Raw genomic sequence first — 21,070 nt, 5'->3', positions numbered from 1 at the left:
GGACAGATTTTAAAGCTACTATATTCTAGTCATCTTAAATGAAAAGTGTCTTTTGTTCACCAGGCATAACATTATTTCTTCCAACACAATACGAATAATAACAATAATAATTATAGCAATCACAGTTAGAAATAAGACATACAACTTAAAAGTATGCAAGATGAAAAATGCTTACAACTCCTGACTGTTTTTAGTGGGATCTGTAAAACATGATTAAAATGTCACATCTTATCAACTATTTTATGATTACTGTGCATCACTAATTTAAAAGGCTGAGCACCATGAAGCACTTCTGCAAAACAGATCAAAGACCAACAATTTCAAACCCATTAATGTTAATGGAAAATAGCTCAGTGTCAAGCGAGTTAAAGAAAAATCTGTACTGCCTTAAAAAATTATTACAGAATTTAGAGTGCAAGTTTTCCCTCGTATTAGCTAAGGGGTTTGGATTATTTTCCTGTAAATATGGGCATATTGTATAGTTGGCCAGGAAATACTTACCTTTCAAAGAGGAATATAAGTTGAAGAGTACTTTGTCAAAAATATTTTAAGAAATCTTTTCTAAATTGATCTCATCTCAATCAAAAGCAGATAGACCCTGAGCCTGCAAACACTCTCTCACAGGTTTAAAACACATAAACAATTCCATTGAAGTCAATGGGACTCTCATATGCTTAAAGTTAAACACTGGCAGATCATTGGTGTAAACTGACTTAATTCTGTTGATTTCAGTGGAGTTACAACACACCAGCTGAGGATCTGCCTCCCATGTGTTAGGGCTTTCAAGACTGGAGGCTCAGAGATATAATGTAATGGCAACCGAAATCATGTGTCCTATGCAATAAAGTAAAAGCACAGCCTCAGATATTAAATGAAATGGAATAATGGTTTGTGGTATTGTGAAATGAGGCAAGTATGAAACTATGCTGTGTCACCACTGTGCCGGTGGCTCTCGATTGTGCCATCAAAAATGAATAACAGGGTAGAGTGGACTATACAGTTTATTTTAAATAACCTACAGTTTTGAAGCTCTTTAAATAGGATATGTATTTCCATTTAAAAAATTTGTACTTTGTCCATAAAACTGTAGCTTGGGTTGAAACTTGGGGTGAAATCTTGGCTCCCTCACCTGCCCAGAGGAGCCCTGGGCTGGTTGAAGCCCGGAGCGCTCCCCGCCTTTGTCCAGAGGAGCTCTGGGCCAGCTGCAGCTGCAGTTGCAGTTGTGTCTCCCCTCCGCTCCCCAGACCCAAGCCACCCAGTTATGTTTTTAATTATTATTTTGACTTCTATTATGTCAAAGCATTTCAAAATTTACTTCATAATTGTTACACAGACAACCACTTTTACCAAACAATAATAAAAAAGACAAGAACGTGCAAAGCACCTTATTTGTGAAGAGAGACTGCTGAATTGGAATTAATTTGCAAACTAGACACCATTAAATTAGGCTTTAATAAAGACTGGGAGTGGATGGGTCATTATACAAAGTAAAACTATTTCCCCATGTTTATTCCCCCCCCACCCCCACTGTTCCTCACACGTTCTTGTCAACTGCTGGAAATGGCCCATCTTGATTATCACTACAAAAGGTTTTTTTTCTCTCCTGCTGGTAATAGTTTACCTTAACCGATCACTCTCGTTATATTGTGTGTGATAACACCCTTGTTTCATGTTCTCTGTGTATATAAAATCATCCTCCTGTATTTTCCACTGCATGCATCCGATGAAGTGAGCTGTAGCTCACGAAAGCTTATGCTCAAATAAATTTGTTAGTCTCTAAGGTGCCACAAGTACTCCTGTTCACCTCATTTGTGTTTCTATTCTGTTAGGTCCAGTAAAGAATAAAGATAACTGTGCATGATTTTTATTATTGAGTCTGCAAAAAAAACCCAAAACCTTACATAAATAAATTACAATGATTTGGATGTATATATGTGCATATTACTTAATTCACTTTAGGAGAAAAAAATAATTTTAGGGAAAAGTGTCAGTGCAGCCACCAGGAAGAGTTGGTGGCCGTACACTGAGGCCACCAAAAAATTTGTTGCGAGAACCCCTGCTCTAATGGCTCGGCCACCCACAGACAGGTTTATGAACCTGCTACTGGCTAGGAAATGAGGGTACAGCTACACTGCAAGTGAAGATGTGACTGTAGCTCCAGTAGGCACACTCATGCTAGCTTTAATCTAGTGAGCATGACAGAAAATAGACATGAAGATATGGCTGCACAGCCTTCAATGCAGCCTAGCAACATGGATACGTGTACCCAGGGGACCAGGTGGGCTTGTATGGGCCACGCCGAAGCCTGCCCAGCAATGTCTTTACTGCTATTTTTAGCATGCTAGGTAGATTAAAGCTAGCAAATTGTGCCTACCTGAGCTGCAAATCACACCTTTGAATGGCATGTAAACGTACCCTATCAGCAGGGCCGTCCCTAGCAATTCTGGGGCCCTATGCAGCACCCCCATGGGGGGGATTGGGGGGCGGTCCCCAGGCCTCCACAGGGGGGGACGGAGCTACTTGGGGGGTAGGGAGGAACCACCGCCAGCACTCACCAGCAGCGCGGCTGAGGCTGGGTTGCTACACTCCCACAGCTGGTGAGTGCAGGCCCAGCCCGGCTGCCGAGCTCAGGGGAGTGGGGACGGGGAAGGGGCAGGGTGGAGCAGGAGCAGGGGCTGGAGCAGCACGCAGCTGCGCAGGGCACCAGGAAATTTGGTGCCCCAAATTTCCTGGTGCCCTACACAGCTGCGTGCTTTGCATACGGGTAAGGACAGCCCTGCCTATCAGGGGACCTGGGTCTTTTAGCTCAGGCAGTAGAGGATCATGATTTTTGATTCAGAGGTTACCAATATAGATTTAAAAGTTCAAGACAGATCTTCAGATGGCATAAATTGAAACAGTTCCATTGTCTGATATGAGCTGAGACTCTGACCCTAAGGAAGTAGCTTGTCAAGTGAGTTTTTCAATTTCTGATTCCTAGCTCTGAACAACTCCTGCATAGCACTTTGCCAATAATGACAGGTTTCAGAGTAGCAGCCATGTTAGTCTGTATAGGCAAAAAGAAACGGAGGACTGGTGGCACCTTAGAGACTAACAAATTTATTTGAGCATAAGCTTTCGTGAGCTACAGCTCACTTCATCAGATGCATTCAGTGGAAAATACAGTGGGGAGATTTATATACACAGAGAACATGAAACAATGGGTATTACCATACACACTGTAACCAGAGTGATCACTTAAGGTGAGCTATTACCAGCAGGAGAGCAGGGTGGGGGGGAACCTTTTGTAGTGATAATCAAGGTGGGCCATTTCCAGCAGTTGACAAGAACATCTGAGGAACAGTGGGTTGGGGGAGGAGGAAATAACATGGGGAAATAGTTTTACTTTGTGTAATGACCCATCCACTCCCAGTCTCTATTCAAGCCTAAGTTAATTGTATCCAGTTTGTGAATTAATTCCAATTCAGCAGTCTCTCGTTGGAGTCTGTTTCTGAAGTTTTTTTGTTGAAGTATTGCCACTTTTAGGTCTGTAATTGAGTGACCAGAGAGATTAAGTATTCTCCAACTAGTTTTTGAATGTTATAATTCTTGACGTCTGATTTGTGTTCATTTATTCTTTTACGTAGAGACTGTCCAGTTTTACCAATGTACATGGCAGAGGGGCACTGCTGGCACATGATGGCATATATCACATTGGTAGATTTGCAGGTGAACGAGCCTCTGATAGTGTGGCTGATGTGATTAGGCCCTATGATGGTGTTCCCTGAATAGATATGTGGACATAGTTGGCAACGGGCTTTGTTGCAAGGATAGGTTCCTGGGTTAGTGGTTCTGTTGTGTGGTGTGTGGTTGCTGGTGAGTATTTGCTTCAGGTTGGGGGGCTGTCTGTAAGCAAGGACTGGCCTGTCTCCCAAGATCTGTGAGAGTGATGGGTCATCCTTCAGGATAGGTTGTAGATCCTTGATGATGCGTTGGAGAGGTTTTAGTTGGGGGCTGAAGGTGAACGCCACTAGCCATCTGTTATTTTCTTTGTTGAGCCTGTCCTATAGTAGGTGACTTCTGGGTACTCTTCTGGCTCTGTCAATCTGTTTCTTCACTTCAGCAGGTGGGTATTGTAGTTGTAAGAACGCTTGATAGAGATCTTGTAGGTGTTTGTCTCTGTCTGAGGGGTTGGAGCAAATGCGGTTGTATCGTAGAGCTTGGCTGTAGATAATGGATCGTGTGGTGTGGTCTGGATGAAAGCTGGAGGCATGTAGGTAAGAATAGCAGTCAGTAGGTTTCCGATATAGGGTGGTGTTTATGTGACCATCACTTATTAGCACCATAGTGTCCAGGAAGTGGATCTCTTGTGTGGACTGGTCCAGGCTGAGGTTGATGGTGGGATGGAAATTATTGAAATCATGGTGGAATTCCTCCAGGGCTTCTTTTCCGTGAGTCCAGATGATGAAGATATCATCAATGTAGCGCAAGTAGAGTAGGGGCATTAGGGATGAGAGCTGAGGAAGTGTTGTTCTAAGTCAGCCATAAAAATTTTGGCATACTGTGGGGCCATGCGGGTACCCATAGCAGTGCCGCTGATTTGAAGGTATACATTATCCCCAAATGTGAAATAGTTATGGGTGAGGACAAAGTCACGAAATTCAATCACAAGGTTTGCCGTGACATTATCGGGGATACTGTTCTTGACAGCTTAAAGCCAGCAGCTCCAGAACCTCTCTCTAGCTTGACTGATATATACATACTTGTCCTGAAACAGCAGACTATGAAAACCAGAAAGGTACATCAAAGCTGAACTCTTGTAACAAAAGGTGCTATCCAGAAGGACACAAATATTTGACTTTTGTCTTTGAATGAATCTCATCCAGAAACACAGATGTTTCTTCAAAACAATGAGCCGGAAAGCTGCTAGTGAAACAGACAAATCTTATCTTCTAATCAATGTAAAAACACTCCCATATATTCAGGTCATTCTTTTCTTGTTGTAAATAGTGTATTTCACCCAAAGGTCATCTATTAACCTAGCAAGTCAGCCTATGAGATCTTCATACCACTGCTCACTTTGCTAATCAAGGATTATATTTAAGATGCTGAGTTTTTATACACATTGGTTGATCCATTTCACACATTTCTTTTGTACAAAGGAAGGAGGGGCATTCTAGCTCATTTGCTTGCACAAGCAGGCTGGGGAGAAATAAGTGTAATAGTCAAAACTATTTAGAAACATGTGACCAGAAACAAATAGAGTTCAAAATGAAATCATGCCCTTGGATGTGCCGAAAACTGAACTTGTCACAGTCATTAAGGGCTGTGACTTGAAAAAATACAAAGCAATATCCAAACAGGTAAAAAGGGTCATTGGCTGCGTATATAGAATGGAGTATGTGTAAGTAACAGACCAAAAAGAGGTAGCATACTCAGCATAAAGTTATCCAGGAAACTCTGGGATCAGCTGCTAACCTGTTGTTCTACTCTTGTGGATTCATAATGGATCTGTGTACTTGCATGGTATTAGGAGTTTCTTTCCCCCATGGCAGAGCCTTATGACTTGCCCATAGACAGTCATCGCTTCCAAGGTCAGAAGGGACCATTGTGATCATCTAGACCAGAGGTTTTCATTTGGAGGCACCGATCCCTTTGAAAATCTTAGACATACCTGTGGATCCCCAAGGGTCTGCGGACCATAGGTTGAAAACCACTGATCTAGACTGACCTCTTGTATAAAAGATTGTCAGTGATGGAGAATCCACCCCAACTGTGGGCAAGTTGCTCCAAAGGTTAATTAGTCTCTCTGTTAAAAGTTTACATATTGTTTCAAATCAATTTGTCCAGCTTCAACTTCCAGCCACTGGATCTTGTTATACCTTTGTCTGCTAGATTGAAGAGCCCATTCATAAATATTTGTTCCCTGTGTAGGTACCTTTAGACTATAATCTAGTTACCCCTTAACCTTTTCTTTGTTAAACTAATCTGATTGAACTCCTTGAGTCTATCCCTATGAAGGCAATTTTTCTAATACTTTAATCATTCTTGCAGTTCTTTTCTGAACCCACTCCAATTTATCAACATCCTTCGGGTGTCAACATTGTAAGAACTAGATACAGGATTCCAGCAGTGATATACCAGTCCCAAATGCAGAGGTAAAATAACCTCTCTGCTCCTACTTGAGATTCCCCTGTTTATGCATCCAAGGATCGCATTAGCCCTTTTGGCCACAGCATTGCACTGGGAGCTCCTGTTCAGCTGATTAGTCACCACAACCCCCAGATCTTTCTCAGAGCTGCTGCTACCCAGAATGGAGTCCCCATTGTGTAAGAATGGCCCAGATCAGTGATACTCAGACTGAGGCTTGCAAGCTGCAAGTAGCTCTTAAATGTGTCTCCTGCAGCTCTTTGCAGCACATGATATTAAAACCTTGCTATTAGGATATAGATATTCAGGCCTGCCTTTAAAGGCCTATACTTTAAGAATGTAGGTATATGTTTATCATTTAGCTAGTAATAGAGGTATACAAGAAAGAATCTGTGTAAGGGCCTTCTCTCACTGTGACAGTCGGTGGCCCTGTTCTTAGGCCAATGCCTTTGGCTAAGCAGCAGAGGCAGCCATAAGCTGGGAAGCGACCGGTCACCTCCTCACATTCCAAACTAGTTAATCTGGGGCTGTTAGGAAGGTGATCCGATCTATCACCTCCAGAGAAAGGGAAGAGCCTAGAAGATGTAAAAGGAAACGTAGATTGATAGTTTTCTGTCTAGTAAGAACTCACTTATCAATAGACACAGCTGGGAAAACCTTATGTCTTTATAGATGTAGTTGTGAAATCCCCACTTCTATATTGTTTTGTCATTATAGTTCTCACTTTGCTATTGTTTATTTGCATGGTCTCTGTCTGGTTCTCAGATTGTTTCTGACTGCTGTATAATTAATTTTGCTGGGTGTAAACTAATTAAGGTGGTGGGATATAATTGGTTAGTTAATCATGTTACAATATGTTAGGATTGGTTAGGTAAATTTCAGTAGAATGATTGGTTAAGGTATAGCTAAGAATATTACTATATAAATTAGGGGCAAACAGGAAATAAGTTGGGATTCGAAAATAAGGAAAAAGGAACTTGGATTTAAACTTGCTGGAAGTTCACCCCAATAAACATTGAATTGTTTGCACCTTCGAACTTCAGGTATTGTTGCTCTCTGTTCATGCGAGAAGGACCAGGGAAGTGGGAGAGTGAAGGAATAAGCTCTCTAACACCTGTGTGTTAATTATTAACCCATCTAAGTTATTAACCAATCAGGGTGCTTTTATTATGTTGTAAACCAATTGTAGTTGATAAAATAATAATACTTGGTTAGTCATTTTGCTGTGAGAATAATACAGAGAGAGAGAGAGAGAGAGAGAAAATGAAACAATGAATTTACGCTACTGTGGCTCTTTTGGGTAATGTGACCGGTAATTTGGCTTCTGAACCACCTGAGGTCTGAGTATCACTGGCCTAAATCCTTTGTTCCTAGATGTACACATTTACATTTAGCCAGAATTAAGAACATACCATTTTCTTGCACCCAGCTTACCAAGAGATCCAGATTGTTCTGTGTCATTGACCTGTCCTTTTCATTATCACTCCCTGAATGCTGATGACTGCTTTTGAAGGCAACAGCTTCAGCGTTTCATTGTAGTTTGCAGCATGTCCTACTGGTTTCCTCCAATGATCTATTTGTATCTGATTTTTGTCCGTTTGGTCATATTCCACAAGTGTACATAGCATAATAGCAGTGAGTTCCTATAGGCTGGCTAAGCATGGGACATGAAATGTGTGTGCATTCGTCATGAGGATCTCCTCGATGACTTGAGTTCTTAGGAGGATTTTGTTTGGGTTTGGCTCAGGATGATTGGGGAATGGCTGTCATCTTGAGCAACACACGGGGCATTGAACCAGAAATGTCCAGAATTAAAAGCACGAACAGCTACAACTTAAGCTCCCTAGCTGGGGCTGTAACAGACTCATATCATCTACAAATCAGACATGGAGGGGGATCTGTTAACATCCACTCAGCAGTGAGTTATATTTGCATGCCTACATCAGGCTGTGACGCCTCCCACTTTTCTCCTGGCTGTGCACTTATTTTCTCCATGGAGCATCTTCTTACTGTGCAGTTTTAAGGAACACAACTCTACACCATTTTTCAGTAGAGTTCATGGAGCTGTAGCATCCCATCCTAGCCAGGGGCGGATTTACCATGAAACACACAGTGCCTGGCACGGGCCCACCCAACAACGGGGGGGCCTCTAGGGCTAGGCACTTGGGCAGCTCAGCACCGGTGCACTGCTCCATGGGAGGGGGGCTGCGGGGGTAGAAGCTGTGGGGGGCAGGAGAGCAGGGAGGGAGGCTCACCCGCAGCCTCAGGGGAGCAGGCAGGGGGTGCGGGTGGCGGGAGTGCTGCAAACGCCAGCCGGAAGACTCAGGAGTAGCACCGGGCAGCCGGCCGGAGAGAAGCGACGCTTTGAAAGGGAAACCCCCGCTTCTCTCCGGCTGCCCCTGCTCCCCCGAAGTCCTCCAGCACCTGCTCGCAGGGCCGGATTCAGAAAGGGGGTGGGGCTTTAGGGGCTGCAGCTCAGGGCTCCAGGGCCCACTTAGCGCTGGGCTGCAGCCCCTAAAGCCCTTGCGTTCCTGGTGCGGGGGGAAGGCACCTCCGAGAATCGTGGCCATTAGGAGCTGCAGGGGGCGGTGCCTGCGGGGCAAGCACAGGGCCGCACGGGGCCACCTGAACTCCCCACACCTGCAGCAAATGGGAGCTGCCCCAGTTAAGTGCTCCGCACCCCAACCCCCCGCCCCTGCCCTGAGCCCCCTCCCACACCCTAACTTCTGGCCACAACTCCCAGCCCCAGCCCACTCCTGCCCCCTAACTCCCACCGAGACCCTGCACCCCAACCCTGAGCCCCCCCCCCCCGGCACCATAACTCCCACCCAGACTCCCAGACCACTCCTGCACCCTAACTCCCTCCCAGATCCTGCACCCCCAGCCCTGAGCCCCAGGAGGAGAATGCAGAAAAAAAAAGAAAAGAAAATGGGGGGGAGATAAAAAAGAATGCTCCCCCCATTGGGGAGGGCGAAAAATGAAGCTAAGCACAGGGCCCCACTAACTCTAAATCCGCCACTGATCCTAGCTCCTTCTCTTCCCTCCTTTTTAGTCTAATTCCACTTAACTAATGTCACTTTACACAGGATTAATCATGCATCTTCCTAAACAATACATAAACTAATAATTGCCTATGTTCTCTTGGACCAGAGGCAGTTAATGAACTTGGGCCAAATCACTTCATGTACAAAACAAAGTGCTGCTGAGTACTCTATTTATAATGCCAAACATTTATCACAAAGTACGATGCTTGTTATTTGACACTAAAGAAATGTATATAAATATTATGGGAAAGAGATTATATCTACCAAGAAGGAAGAGTTCCAGGACTGCATTAAAGCATTAGATATACTAAAAGTTTGAAGTCTCTCTGGATCTGTCTATATTCCAAGTTTTATCATGTTGAGGCATAGTGCTCCTAAACTGTTTTGAAAAGATGCTGATCAGAACTTGCAACTCATTTGTACTCACTTCAGAAATGCCTTGAATATAGAATTCACTTTGTAAAATGCATATGTGAGAACAAATTCTGATTTTTATATGCACAAATGGAACACCAGGTTTTAAACATGTAGTTCTTTGCACCCTGAAACAATGCCCACTGAAATCAGTGGAAAGACTCACTGATCTCGGTGGGCTTTGAATCAGACACACAGAGAGAGTGATCAAGCAGCTATCCAAGCATCTGGGTACCTTTACCAAAAGTTAAAGTAAAGCTACCAGCTACTGCCCACTCAAATCTAGAAAATAACCAACCACAAGTTAAAAAAAAAGAAGTCAAGTCCAGACAATAACCCACTCCATCACAAACTTTATCACACCCCTGCCTCCCCAAAAGCCTGGGGAAACAGATGGGCCTTGTCGCAGAAGTATGAACATCTGAATATTGCACACGCCTCACCTGGGCACCAGGGATTAAAGAGTATGTAGGTGTCAGTCTCTGGGTCTCTCTTTGTCCGGAGGATGCCATAGGGAGTCAGGACAGCGACATAGAGGCGGAATTTCCCCACAATGCAGGTCGGAGTAGACATGATGGACAGCCTAATGGAACTATCCTCCTTCCAGGTAATCTTGGCTCCCCATGTCCCGCTTTGCAGTTCTTCAACCAAAGGGATTGGGATGTAAGTGCCTTTGTTTTGCTGTGGATAACGACCTACAGTAATGGAAAGAGAGGAGGAGTCTTCTGTGAATGTATTTGACAGCTTTGTAAATGCCTCAGTTTAAGTCTCTCATCATTTCCTTGTGCTCCCTCCCTCCCACCCCTGTCATGTGTTTTGCTGCATCCACCAGTTGTCTCCTCTTTAAGTTATATGGGACTGTCTTTGTTATATATTTGTACAGTCCTTAGCACAGCAGGACCATGACCTGTAGGCATTACTGCCATATGGATAATAGATAACGCCACATCTCAGTATTGTTTAGATATTGCATCACACTTCTCCTGAACTCCAAACTGATCCTTGCCCTAATAAATCGTAAGTCAGATCTCAGCAAGTTCTTATACAGATGCATGGAAATCAAATGCACAGGGACAGACAAGTCTAATAATAGTGGAGTGAAAATATAGCATTTATGTACTTTGAAGTGGAGAATGGGGCATGTAACTGATTTTTCCTTTCCAATTATTTGTATAATGCTGACGTAGAGATAGTCCCAGATCTGAACACCCCTAAATTTTGGGATAACATAAATCCAGCTCTGGCTCTGAACTTTATAACACGGCCCAGCCTCTGCATTTCTACTATGCTTCCATCTGATGGACTGTTCAGGACCACATACATAGCCATTTTTGCCCTAAAGTCCAGGGATGGAGCAAACCAGATACCTTATATATTCTATTTATTGGGGCATGCAACAGAAGTAAGAGACCTACTAAAGAAAAAGGAATTAGAAAGAAAAAACAAAACTCAATAGCAAACATAGGAAGATGAAGTGCAGGACATCTTAAAAAGGCCATTAAAAATTAAGGTGTAGAAGGATAAGAGATGACAGTCTTGTGGCTACTAAGAATTGGGATCTGAATGTAGGATTGCCCTTTAAACTGGTGGTGGATTTGATCCTCCTTCCCTCTACAGTAGGTATTTTTCTCCTACTTTTGATGTACAGTAATTTTATAAACAAACAGCAGCAAATGACAGCAAAGCCAATCAACTAGCTTAACCTACACACTTGAAACCCACATGCCGACAGCATCCCAGTGTGTCCTGATATTTTACTGTTGTGATCTGGTCACCCTATGGATACGTTCCCAGCCACGTCCCCTGTGTCAGAAGCCCAGAGTGGGGTGACTTAAGATCCACTCCCAGGACTCTGCCAGCCAAGGAAGAGGAATCCCTCAGTCGCCAGCTAAACTGGATGATTCACTAGCACAAAGCGGCCTGAAGATGCAGCAGAATTGGGCCCCATATTTAAGCATTGTTAAGTTGTCTCATTTTTCCATGGTGGTGATAGTGCAACATCGACAATTTCAGTGTCTTTTCTGAGTTCATACTGTGCTGGTAATGTTTCCTCAAGAGCTCTTTATTTGATATTTTATTTTACTACCCCCAAACACAATGCCAAAACGAAAGTGTAAATTCACTGCAGAACTAAAGATGAAATTCCTGTGTTTTCGAAGTGGTAGAGAAGAATGGGAAGCTGAGTGCTTGGTATGTAGACCTGGTACTTACATCTCTGTGAAAAATAAAGGCGCTAATGATTTACAAACTCATGTGGACTCAGACAAGCACAAAAAAGCAGTTCAAGGAGAGAGCTCATCAACAAAATTGACAGATTATTTTGTAAAACCAGGCAGCGAATCAGAGGATGCTGTTACTGAAGCAGAGGGTGCTTTTGCATTTCACACCATTAAGCATCATAATAGCTTTAAGTCAATGGATTGCACATCTGTCTTGTTGAAGAAGACATTCCCTGATTCTGAAGTAGCACAGAAATTGTCAAGTGCTAGAACCAAGACAGAAGCAATTATTATCTCTGTGCTTGCACCGCATTCTGTTGATGTTGTTCTGAAAATGTTTGAAGAAAATGACATAGCTTACTGTACAGTTGCTACAGATGGAAGCAATCACAGGTTCAGTGAAAATATTTCCAGTAATTATTCAGTATTTCGACTGGAAGAATGGCGGTTTGCAGTCAAAACTGGTTGAGGTCCAGACTCACCTAATTAGTCTGCCAACACGATTGCTCATTACGTAAAAGAAACATTTGAAAAAAAATGGTTTGTTTGAGAAGTGTATTGCCTTTACAGGTGACAACTGCAATACAATGTTTGGAGGACTCCAGCGTGATGAAGATGGAAAGAATGTGTTTGCAAACTTAAAGAAGTTGTTGCAGAAGAGAACATTAATTGGTGTGGGTTGCCCAGCACACATTTTGAACAACTGTGTACACCATGCAGCAGAAAGAATGAACGTTGACATTAAGAACATTATTTTTAAAATTTACCAGTACTTTCATATCTACTCTGTCTGAACTGAGCGGCTGAAGGAGTACTGTGAGTTTGTTGATGTTGAATACAGAAAGCTGCTTTCTCATAGCAAGGCATGATGGCTGTCATTACTTCCAGGCATTACAAGACTGATACGGATGTTTCCGGCCTTGAAGACATTCTTTCTGTCACAGGACAAACCACCCACAGTGCTTAAGACATTTTTTGAGTATGAATTAAGTGAGATTTACCTTTGGCACATGCATTCGCTCATGAGCATATTCCAAACTTACATCTAAGAAATCGAAAGGGAAAGCAATTCTGTTGTGGAAGTGCTGAAAAGTTTGAACTCGGTTCACACTATCCTTCTTTCATAGAGCAGCCGTGTTAGTCTGTATTCACAAAAAGAAAAGGAGTACTTGTGGCACCTTAGAGACTAACAAATTTATTAGAGCATAAGCTTTCGTGAGCTACAGCTTGAAGTGAGCTGTAGCTCACAAAAGCTTATGCTCTAATAAATTTGTTAGTCTCTAAGGTGCCACAAGTACTCCTTTTCTTTTTACTATCCTTCTTGAATGCAAGACTCAAAATTTTATGTCCCTGAAAGTTAAGGGACTACTGGCACAAAAGCGCATGGAAGGACTTGATGAAGAGTGTGACAAATTCTGTGCTGAAGTAGATAATATGTACCGCAGATGCTTAGAATATTTGGAGAAGTGGCTTAGACCCCTGGAAGACTTCTCTTGTTTCAGGTGGATTACCCTGAGTGAGACACCGAATTGGAGTGATGTGGAACCTTGTATCAAGTACCTGATCGATAAGGGGGTGCAAATTGATGACGTGAAGTGTTTTGATCAGGTCAGCAACCTGAAGAAGTTTATGGAAAGTTGCAACAGTGATGAAGAGTTCAGTAATTTGCTAGCACATCAGAAGTGGACCAAATATTTTGAGAAATCCAAAAACACTGAGTGTCATTCAGAGCTATTAAAGATTGCACAGTTCTTCTTTGCTATTCCTTCTCACAATGCAAATGTAGAGTGAATTTTTTCACTGATGCAAAGCCAGTGGACAAAGGAAAGGAACAACTTGAATGTTGAGTCGTTGAAAGGAATTCTACTTGTACAGTACAACTTCAGACAAACTTCTTGTAAAGACTTTCATGCCGCCTTAAAGAGCAATCAGCCACTGCTGAGAAAAATGCGATCTACAGAGAAGTATGTGTGGGCACATGAGGAGAAAGAAAACTGAAGAACTGGTGAAAGGAAAGGACTCATTACATATAAAGAAGTACAGTAAACTTTAAATAATTAAACTTCACTTTTGAGGCCATATCACTTTTTCTTATATATACACTCAATATAGACAACATATAGCGCACAGCATATATAACAGTATAATAACACATTAATACAATGCGAGTTGGTAGATACTGGTGCAAATACCCCACCCCCACGGAGTGTCCTCTTTTTTTTTGAATGTTCAAATATGGTAACCCTACCTAACACTGATATCCCCCACACCCTCCTAACAATCCCTTGCACTGTCTAGTCCTCATTTTCTTAGTGTATGTCTTCATAGCCAATGTTAAAGCGCGGTCATGGCAGCGCTTTAACATCGGCTGTGTAGTTGCGACTCCAGCGCTGGGAGAGAGCTCTCCTGGCACTGTAATAAAACCACCTCCATGAGGGGAATAGCTCCCATCGCTGTGTACACTGCCACTTTACAGCGCTGAAACTTGCATCGCTCTGGGGGATGTCTTTTCACACCCTGAGCTAAGAAAGTTTCAGTGCTGTAAGTGGCAGCGTAGACAAGGCTGTAGTCACATTTGTCTAAAGACACCTGACCACGATGGAATTGTTCTTAGTCACCGGTTGTGTCCCCTTTGCTAACGCTACCATCAAAGTTGCTAATTATGGTGGTTTCCATAATGTGGACATCTGTCCATTGGAACCTGGATTAACAGCAAATTCATTTCATACAAATCACCTTGTATCCATAGACAGTGACAAATTTTAGTGACCAGAGACCTGAATTGATTCAAGCCAACAACCTTGATGAAACTGGCTCTATTTTATATCCTTTTACCAGTATACTTAAGGGTGTGGCTACACTGCAATTAAAAACCCAGGGCTGGCCCATGCCAACTGACTCAGAACTGTGGGGCATGGGCTAAGGGGCAGTTTAATAGCAGTATAGATGTTGAGGCTCAGGCTGGAACCCAGGCTGTAGGACCCTGCAAGGTGGGAGAGTCCCAGAGCTTGGGCTGCAGCCCTAGCCTGAACATCTACACTGCAATTCAACAGCCCCTTAGCCCGAGCTCCACAAGCCCAACTCAGCTGTATGGGCCAGCTATGGATGTCTAATTGCAGACATACTCTTAGCCATCTCATACCTGGCAGCGTATTGCTTTATTAAATGTAAACAAGAAACATAAAAGAATTGCCTACTAAACATTGCATTCCTCTGGTAATTTTTAAATTACAGCTTTTGTCATTATCTTTTATCTCTGGAAGGTGTTGTTCCCAAGTTTATGCCCTTTCTGGCACTACATGTTTTTAATCTAAGGTTATGTTTAATGGCATCAAACATTGTCTGCCAGTCTAATAAATGAACTGTAGTCCCATCTGGTTGTAAAGCATGTCTTTGATGTCTACACTTCGACACGAGCAGAGCTCCTCAGAACAGAAATGCATCAAGGAAAAGGGCAATCCTATTCACTAGCTTCAGAGTTAAGGAGAGTTTATGCAGAGGCTTTTGCACCTGATCTCCCCCTCCCCCTAAACCATATATGTAAATGTACAAGAGAATGAAGGTGTGAGGAAAAAAGAAGTTGTGCAAATCGAAAGTGATGAATGGGTTCACTTTGACATTGTGTAAGATTTCTTTTGCCAGATAAAGGCCTAATATTAAATGTGAATTGATATAGTAATACAAAGGTGCAGGACAGAACTCAGTGACAATGTCTTTTTTTTGGCCTGTTAGGCCTTTAGTTATTCTTCATCATTAGGTAAGATTTTCTCCACTTCCCCTCTTTTTTGGCATGATTATCATTCAATTATTAAATGCACAACACTGCCACCTGCAAGAATTTCCCTGAAATATTGCTAACAAATCTACCTAAAATGCTTATATGGCCCTCATCACTATAGTTTCTGAGTACCTCATAATCCTTTTATCCCATTAGTCATATTTTAGCCCTTAAAAATGTTACCTACTGCAATTTGTAGGTGGAGAAACTGGATGAATTTGAAAGTTCAAGAGGAGAAACTTGTTTGAGGAGGGGCAGGTGTTACAAGTGGTTTAAGCAGGTAGAAGGAAGGGTTATAGATGTGTGAGAGATGAGAACAGGAGAAGTCCAGAATGGTGGCAGAAAGTTCTGGATGGGTAATAAAGGAGGCCCCTATTGCTGGGAGTCAGTCAAGATTTGTTAGGGAAGAAGCAAGAAGGTTTAGGAGTGGAGATGGCAGAGACTGGGAAGCAAGGGATACTGGGAAGGTTCCAGAGTTGGGAGTGGTCAGGGTGCCTGTCCTGAGTGAAAAAGTTGTGGTTGGTTTGTCATCATTCGCAATTAATTGAGGGCTTGTGGGAACTGACAGAGTGATTCTGATGGATTATGCAATACATATTATGCATTCAGTCTTCAATACACATTTACATACTATTTTTTCCACAGGATCTGGCCTCATGCCATGCACAGGATGGATGATGCTCATTTCATGGTATTTTACTTTCTCCTCATTATTCAATGTGTGGCCACTGTCCTTATTTACTTCACAATACTCAAACCCTGCTCTGAAGACAGAATTATTGATTTCCTCATGCACTTTTCTATGGCACTCATTACTATAGCATCTGAGTGCTTTACAAACATTAATGAATGTTCACAAGACCATTGTGAGGTGAGAGGTTATTATGCCCATGTTATAGAAGGAGAACTGAGGCACAGAGATAAAGGTCAAAAGTATCCATTAATGTTGAGTGCCCAAATTGGGACCTAATTTTTCAGAGAACTTATTATGTAGCATTTTCTAAGTTCAAAGCACAGCTCCTATTGACTGCAGTTGTGAGTGCTCAGCACTTCAACAAATCAGACCATACAGTTTCAACTCAGGCATCCAGAAAATGAGGAACACCCAGTTAGTGACCACCAAAAGTTTGATTTAAGTGGCTTGCCCAGCATCACAGAGGAACTCTGTAGTAGAGGCAGGGATAGAATCCAAGTCTTCAGGGTGGCTTTCAACTGCCTTAACCGTGAGACCATCCTTTCTTTTCCTGCAGTCCCCTGCCTCATTCACTACACACCTTCCAACTTCTGAAACAAATGGGGAGGAGGGGGGAAAGAGGAGTATGTAATTATGTAAGTATGTAATTAAAATCTGTATCATAATACAAGGGGGCCAAAGGTTGCCCTGGCAACCTTAGTTCTGTCATTTTAACTTTTCAGTGCTTGTCTTTGTAACCTTAATGTTCTTTTAATGTATTTTGTGTGTAAATTCTTAGGGGTTTTTTGGGGTTTTTTTTGTTTTTGTTTTTAAAGAACCTAGGAAACAAACACCACACCCAAAAATTCCATCATGTTGACACTCACACTGGTCATCGACAGGACTGGAAGTTTTAAAGCCACCACACAAACCTCCACCTCTTGAGCTAATGGAATAACTGATAGCAATAGCAGATAGTCATCCTCCTGGTGGATCAGCACTAGAGGGGGGTGAGCATTTGGCAGTGGATATTTGCTGGCTTAGAGGAATGGTGAGACTCAGGGATCTTTGACTCCATTCCAGGATCTGGAGGGAGTTTGCTCCAAAGAACAAAAGCTCTTCTGCCCATACCCCCTAAATGTGACCCCCTTCTGCCTCATCCCCTCCTATCTGACCTTATCCCGGTCCTGTCCCTTTTCCACCCATGGTTTTTCATCCCAGTTTCCTTGCCCAGCTATTCCTGGTCCTGCCTTCCTCTGTTCCCCCTCTCCCCTAATTTTCAGTCCCAATCTCTCTCCCTGGACAACTCATCCGATCTCCGAGTCCCTCACTCCTGTCACAGAGTCTTTGTCCAGCTGGTCTCAGTCTTCTCATCTGTTCTCAGTGCCCAATTCCCCCTCTCCCCCCACACACCCATTTTCCTCCCAGGCTCCCATTTATAGTCACCTTGCCTAACCAGTCCCAGTGTCCTCTCCCCACAGGCTCCTTGTTCCAATCTACTTGCTCCCGATCCTGCAGATCAGGCGCTTCTCCCTTCTCCATTCAAATCAGACATCTTCTTCCTCTGTGCTTTCTGGGCCCAGCAGGAGGTCATTGAGAGCACAGTAGAGACACTCCCAGCTCTCAGTTCAGATGGCCAGAATAGGCCTGACCTGGCCCATAGCAGCCCTGAGCTGCAATTGCAGGGAAAGTCCTGGCTGAAGCATGCCAGTGGGGATAGAATCTTCTGGGAATTAAGCTTCTAAAATCTAAGTCTGAGCATGTCCAAACTGTGATTCTTCAAAGGCTTAAAACTTGGGCAAATTTGGCAAAAGGCACATCCCTGACAAATTTAAAGTCTCTGCTCCAAAGCATAGGGGCGCCAAAGCTTCGCAAAAAAAAAAAAAAAAGGTCACCAAACTATTGTAACCCGGGCAAAAAAACCCCAAGTATTTCTCTCTAACCTCATTCTCAGACATGGCCAAACCATTTTGACTGAAATTTTCCAAAACAATTTAGCCTGAGGTAGATACCCACTGAGCATGCAAAATTTCAGCACAAATGGTTAAAATTTGCAATGTTATAAACAACTAATAACAGGATCTTGTAATGGGAAGTGTCAGGCAACCTTAATAATAGGTGATGCTACCAGCTTTGCCTATCATAGAATATTTTTACCCTTAATATTTTTAAAAAGTGAATTTGAGGGTTTGTGAAAAGCCAGATTGATCACACTGGAAGCCAGCATTGTTTATATACAAAAAAACCAGTGGTACTACTAGCTCCATCATCACACAGTCCCACCAACATGCCTCAGGGATCACCTCTGGATGTGAGAGGCAAGAGAAGTTCAGTCTCCAGGCTCATTTGGTCCTTGCCCTTTCTGTGGCCTGAGACTGACAACAGGAGTGTCCGTGATGGCACTTTCTGTGATGCGAACATCTGCCTACTAGGGACTGGTCTGAAACCATCAACACATTTTATACAGGGCACCAAAAGGACACCAGAAGGCAATAATTTTTGGTCACTACTGATCAGGTCTGAATTTAAAACAAGACTTCTAAACATGAAAGGCTCACTCATTAGTTATTACCTAGAACCATCCAGTTCCCTCCTAACAGTGTTTTGAAGAATGTTTATGGAGTAGTAACTCATCGTAATGCCCCAGAATAATCCCTCATTATAACGAAAGTGACTCACTTTGGAGCCAGCACTGTCTCACTTCACTCACAGAACTCAGAAGGGACTACTCCTCTGAAGGCAAGTGGGATGTGGCCTATATTTGTACATTCAGGAGTCAAATGTGTGTGGCTCGGACAGGCTCACGGGGTGGGATGGTGTGAGGAGAATGGTATTGTTTGCCACTCCTATGTAATAGGGTAAATAATGCAGGTGGGTGGCCATGTTCTCACCCCATTCTGATACATGTTCTTTGGGACAGTTAATATGGACAAAAAGAAAAGGAGGACTTGTGGCACCTTAGAGACTAACAAATTTATTTGAGCATAAGCTTTTGTGAGCTACAGCTCATTTCATCGGATGCATTCAGTGGAAAATACAGTGGGGAGATTTATATACACAGAGAACATGAAACAATGGGTGTTACCATACACACTGTAAGGAGAGTGATCAGGTAAGGTGAGCTATTACCAACAGGAGAGTGGGGGTGGGGGGAAGGGAATAAACATGGGGAAATAGTTTTACTTTGTGTAATGACCCATCCACTTCCAATCTTTATTCAAGCCTAAGTTAATTGTATCCAGTTTGCAAATTAATTCCAATTCCCCATGTTTATTCCCATACGCTGTTCCTCAGACGTTCTTGTCAACTGCTGGAAATGGCCCACCTTGATTATCACTATAAAAGGTTTCCCACCCCCCGCTCTCCTGCTCGTAATAGCTCACCTTACCTGATTACTCTCCTTACAGTGTGTATGGTAACACCCATTGTTTCATGTTCTCTGTGTATATAAATCTCCCCACTGTATTTTCCACTGAATGCATCTGATGAAGTGAGCTGTAGCACACGTAAGCTTATGCTCAAATAAATTTGTTAGTCTCTAAGGTGCCACAAGTCCTCCTTTTCTTTTTGCGGATACAAACTAACACGGCTGCTACTCTGAAACCTGTTAGTATGAACAGTAACCCTCTCCTCTGTGCTTTCCGGTGCTGGGAAACTAATTGTGCTTCTCCACCTCATGGATGTACTGACGCAGGGCTTATTAAACACTCCCCCAAGTCTAGCTCACTTACATGAGGGAGGCATGAATTTGGCCCAGAGTTAACCGGGTCTGGGTATGCCAAACTGCCTAATTATTTGGAAGTAAACAAATACTTAAGAGTGAAATCCTAACCCCTTTGAAGTCAATGGGAGTTCTGCCATTCAATGTGGCTGGGATTTCATCCTTACTGCTGGCTTGGGGCTTTCTCCTGCTGGTGTCCAATATCTTATTTAGTAACAGAATGTGCAGTAAGGTGCTCCAAAAACACGAGGAAAGGCACCTAGAAAAACCACAGCCCAGCCTTTTGTACAGGGAGATAAACTCTGACCATCCACCATCACATCAACAACTGCTACAAGCATATTGATTTAGAAGTAAAAGAATAAACCAGTTAAATTAAAACAAAGACCTGTGGTCACCTACATATGTATCCCACATAGAAATTCGCTCTGTTTAAAGCATGTCTCAGTTGCTTGAAATATCAGCATTACCTCAAAGTCCTGTCAGTTACTATAGTGTGCTACACTTAGTACTGGATATAGTTGTAAAGCATATGGGAGGAATTTACATTGATTGTGGGGAAGAGAGGAAGGAAGGCAGAATAAGGTTCAGTCAGCAATCAAAGAGTGATATTCCTCCAGTTAACAAGCTCTTTAAACAAAACCCTGCCAAAATAGATACCAAGGTTGTTATTTTCAGTTTAACAAACATCAGGCCAGTTCTGAGTCGGGGAAAAGTCTCATGGGTTTTCCTCCTCCAGCTCCATTGTTCTAATCAAGATTGTCGCTAATCATTTTGGTTTCATTCATTGTATGTACACCAGCGAGCACATACTGATATTGGTATTGCTCTGCGATTAGGGCATATTCGTTAACTGCTGCTGCAGGGCCACCAGAGGGAGTGCAAGATGTTTTTGGATAGGTCCCACAAATCAGTGGTGGTGTTGTTCGGGGATACTTTTGTTGGCAGACAGAGTAATGGAATTTTCTTTTAAAGATATATTTAGAATCCAGAGGACATTTCCCCCTGCTCCAGATTGCACTAGTTTTAAGATCTACATCAAAATGTGGGGGCCCATGCTATTTCACAGTATCCCTTTCAGCCACATTCTCA

The 21,070-nt window shown here is 42.9% G+C and overlaps 1 protein-coding gene across 2 annotated transcripts in view; it reads right to left on the bottom strand.

Moving 5' to 3' along the window:
* The window catches only part of F13A1 (coagulation factor XIII A chain), a 157,114-nt gene that overhangs the window by 46,060 nt on the left and 89,984 nt on the right, over window positions 1-21,070 (bottom strand). For both annotated transcript variants that reach the window (XM_043508364.1, XM_038388823.2), the window contains exon 4: window positions 10,031-10,282. In XM_043508364.1, the coding sequence (XP_043364299.1) occupies window positions 10,031-10,282 (252 nt within the window). The remainder of the gene's footprint in view (window positions 1-10,030; window positions 10,283-21,070) is intronic.

Source organism: Dermochelys coriacea, chromosome 2, assembly GCF_009764565.3.
Source record: "Dermochelys coriacea isolate rDerCor1 chromosome 2, rDerCor1.pri.v4, whole genome shotgun sequence".
In the NCBI taxonomy this organism is placed as follows: domain Eukaryota; kingdom Metazoa; phylum Chordata; order Testudines; family Dermochelyidae; genus Dermochelys; species Dermochelys coriacea.
This window is presented reverse-complemented; position numbering and strand designations above follow the sequence as displayed.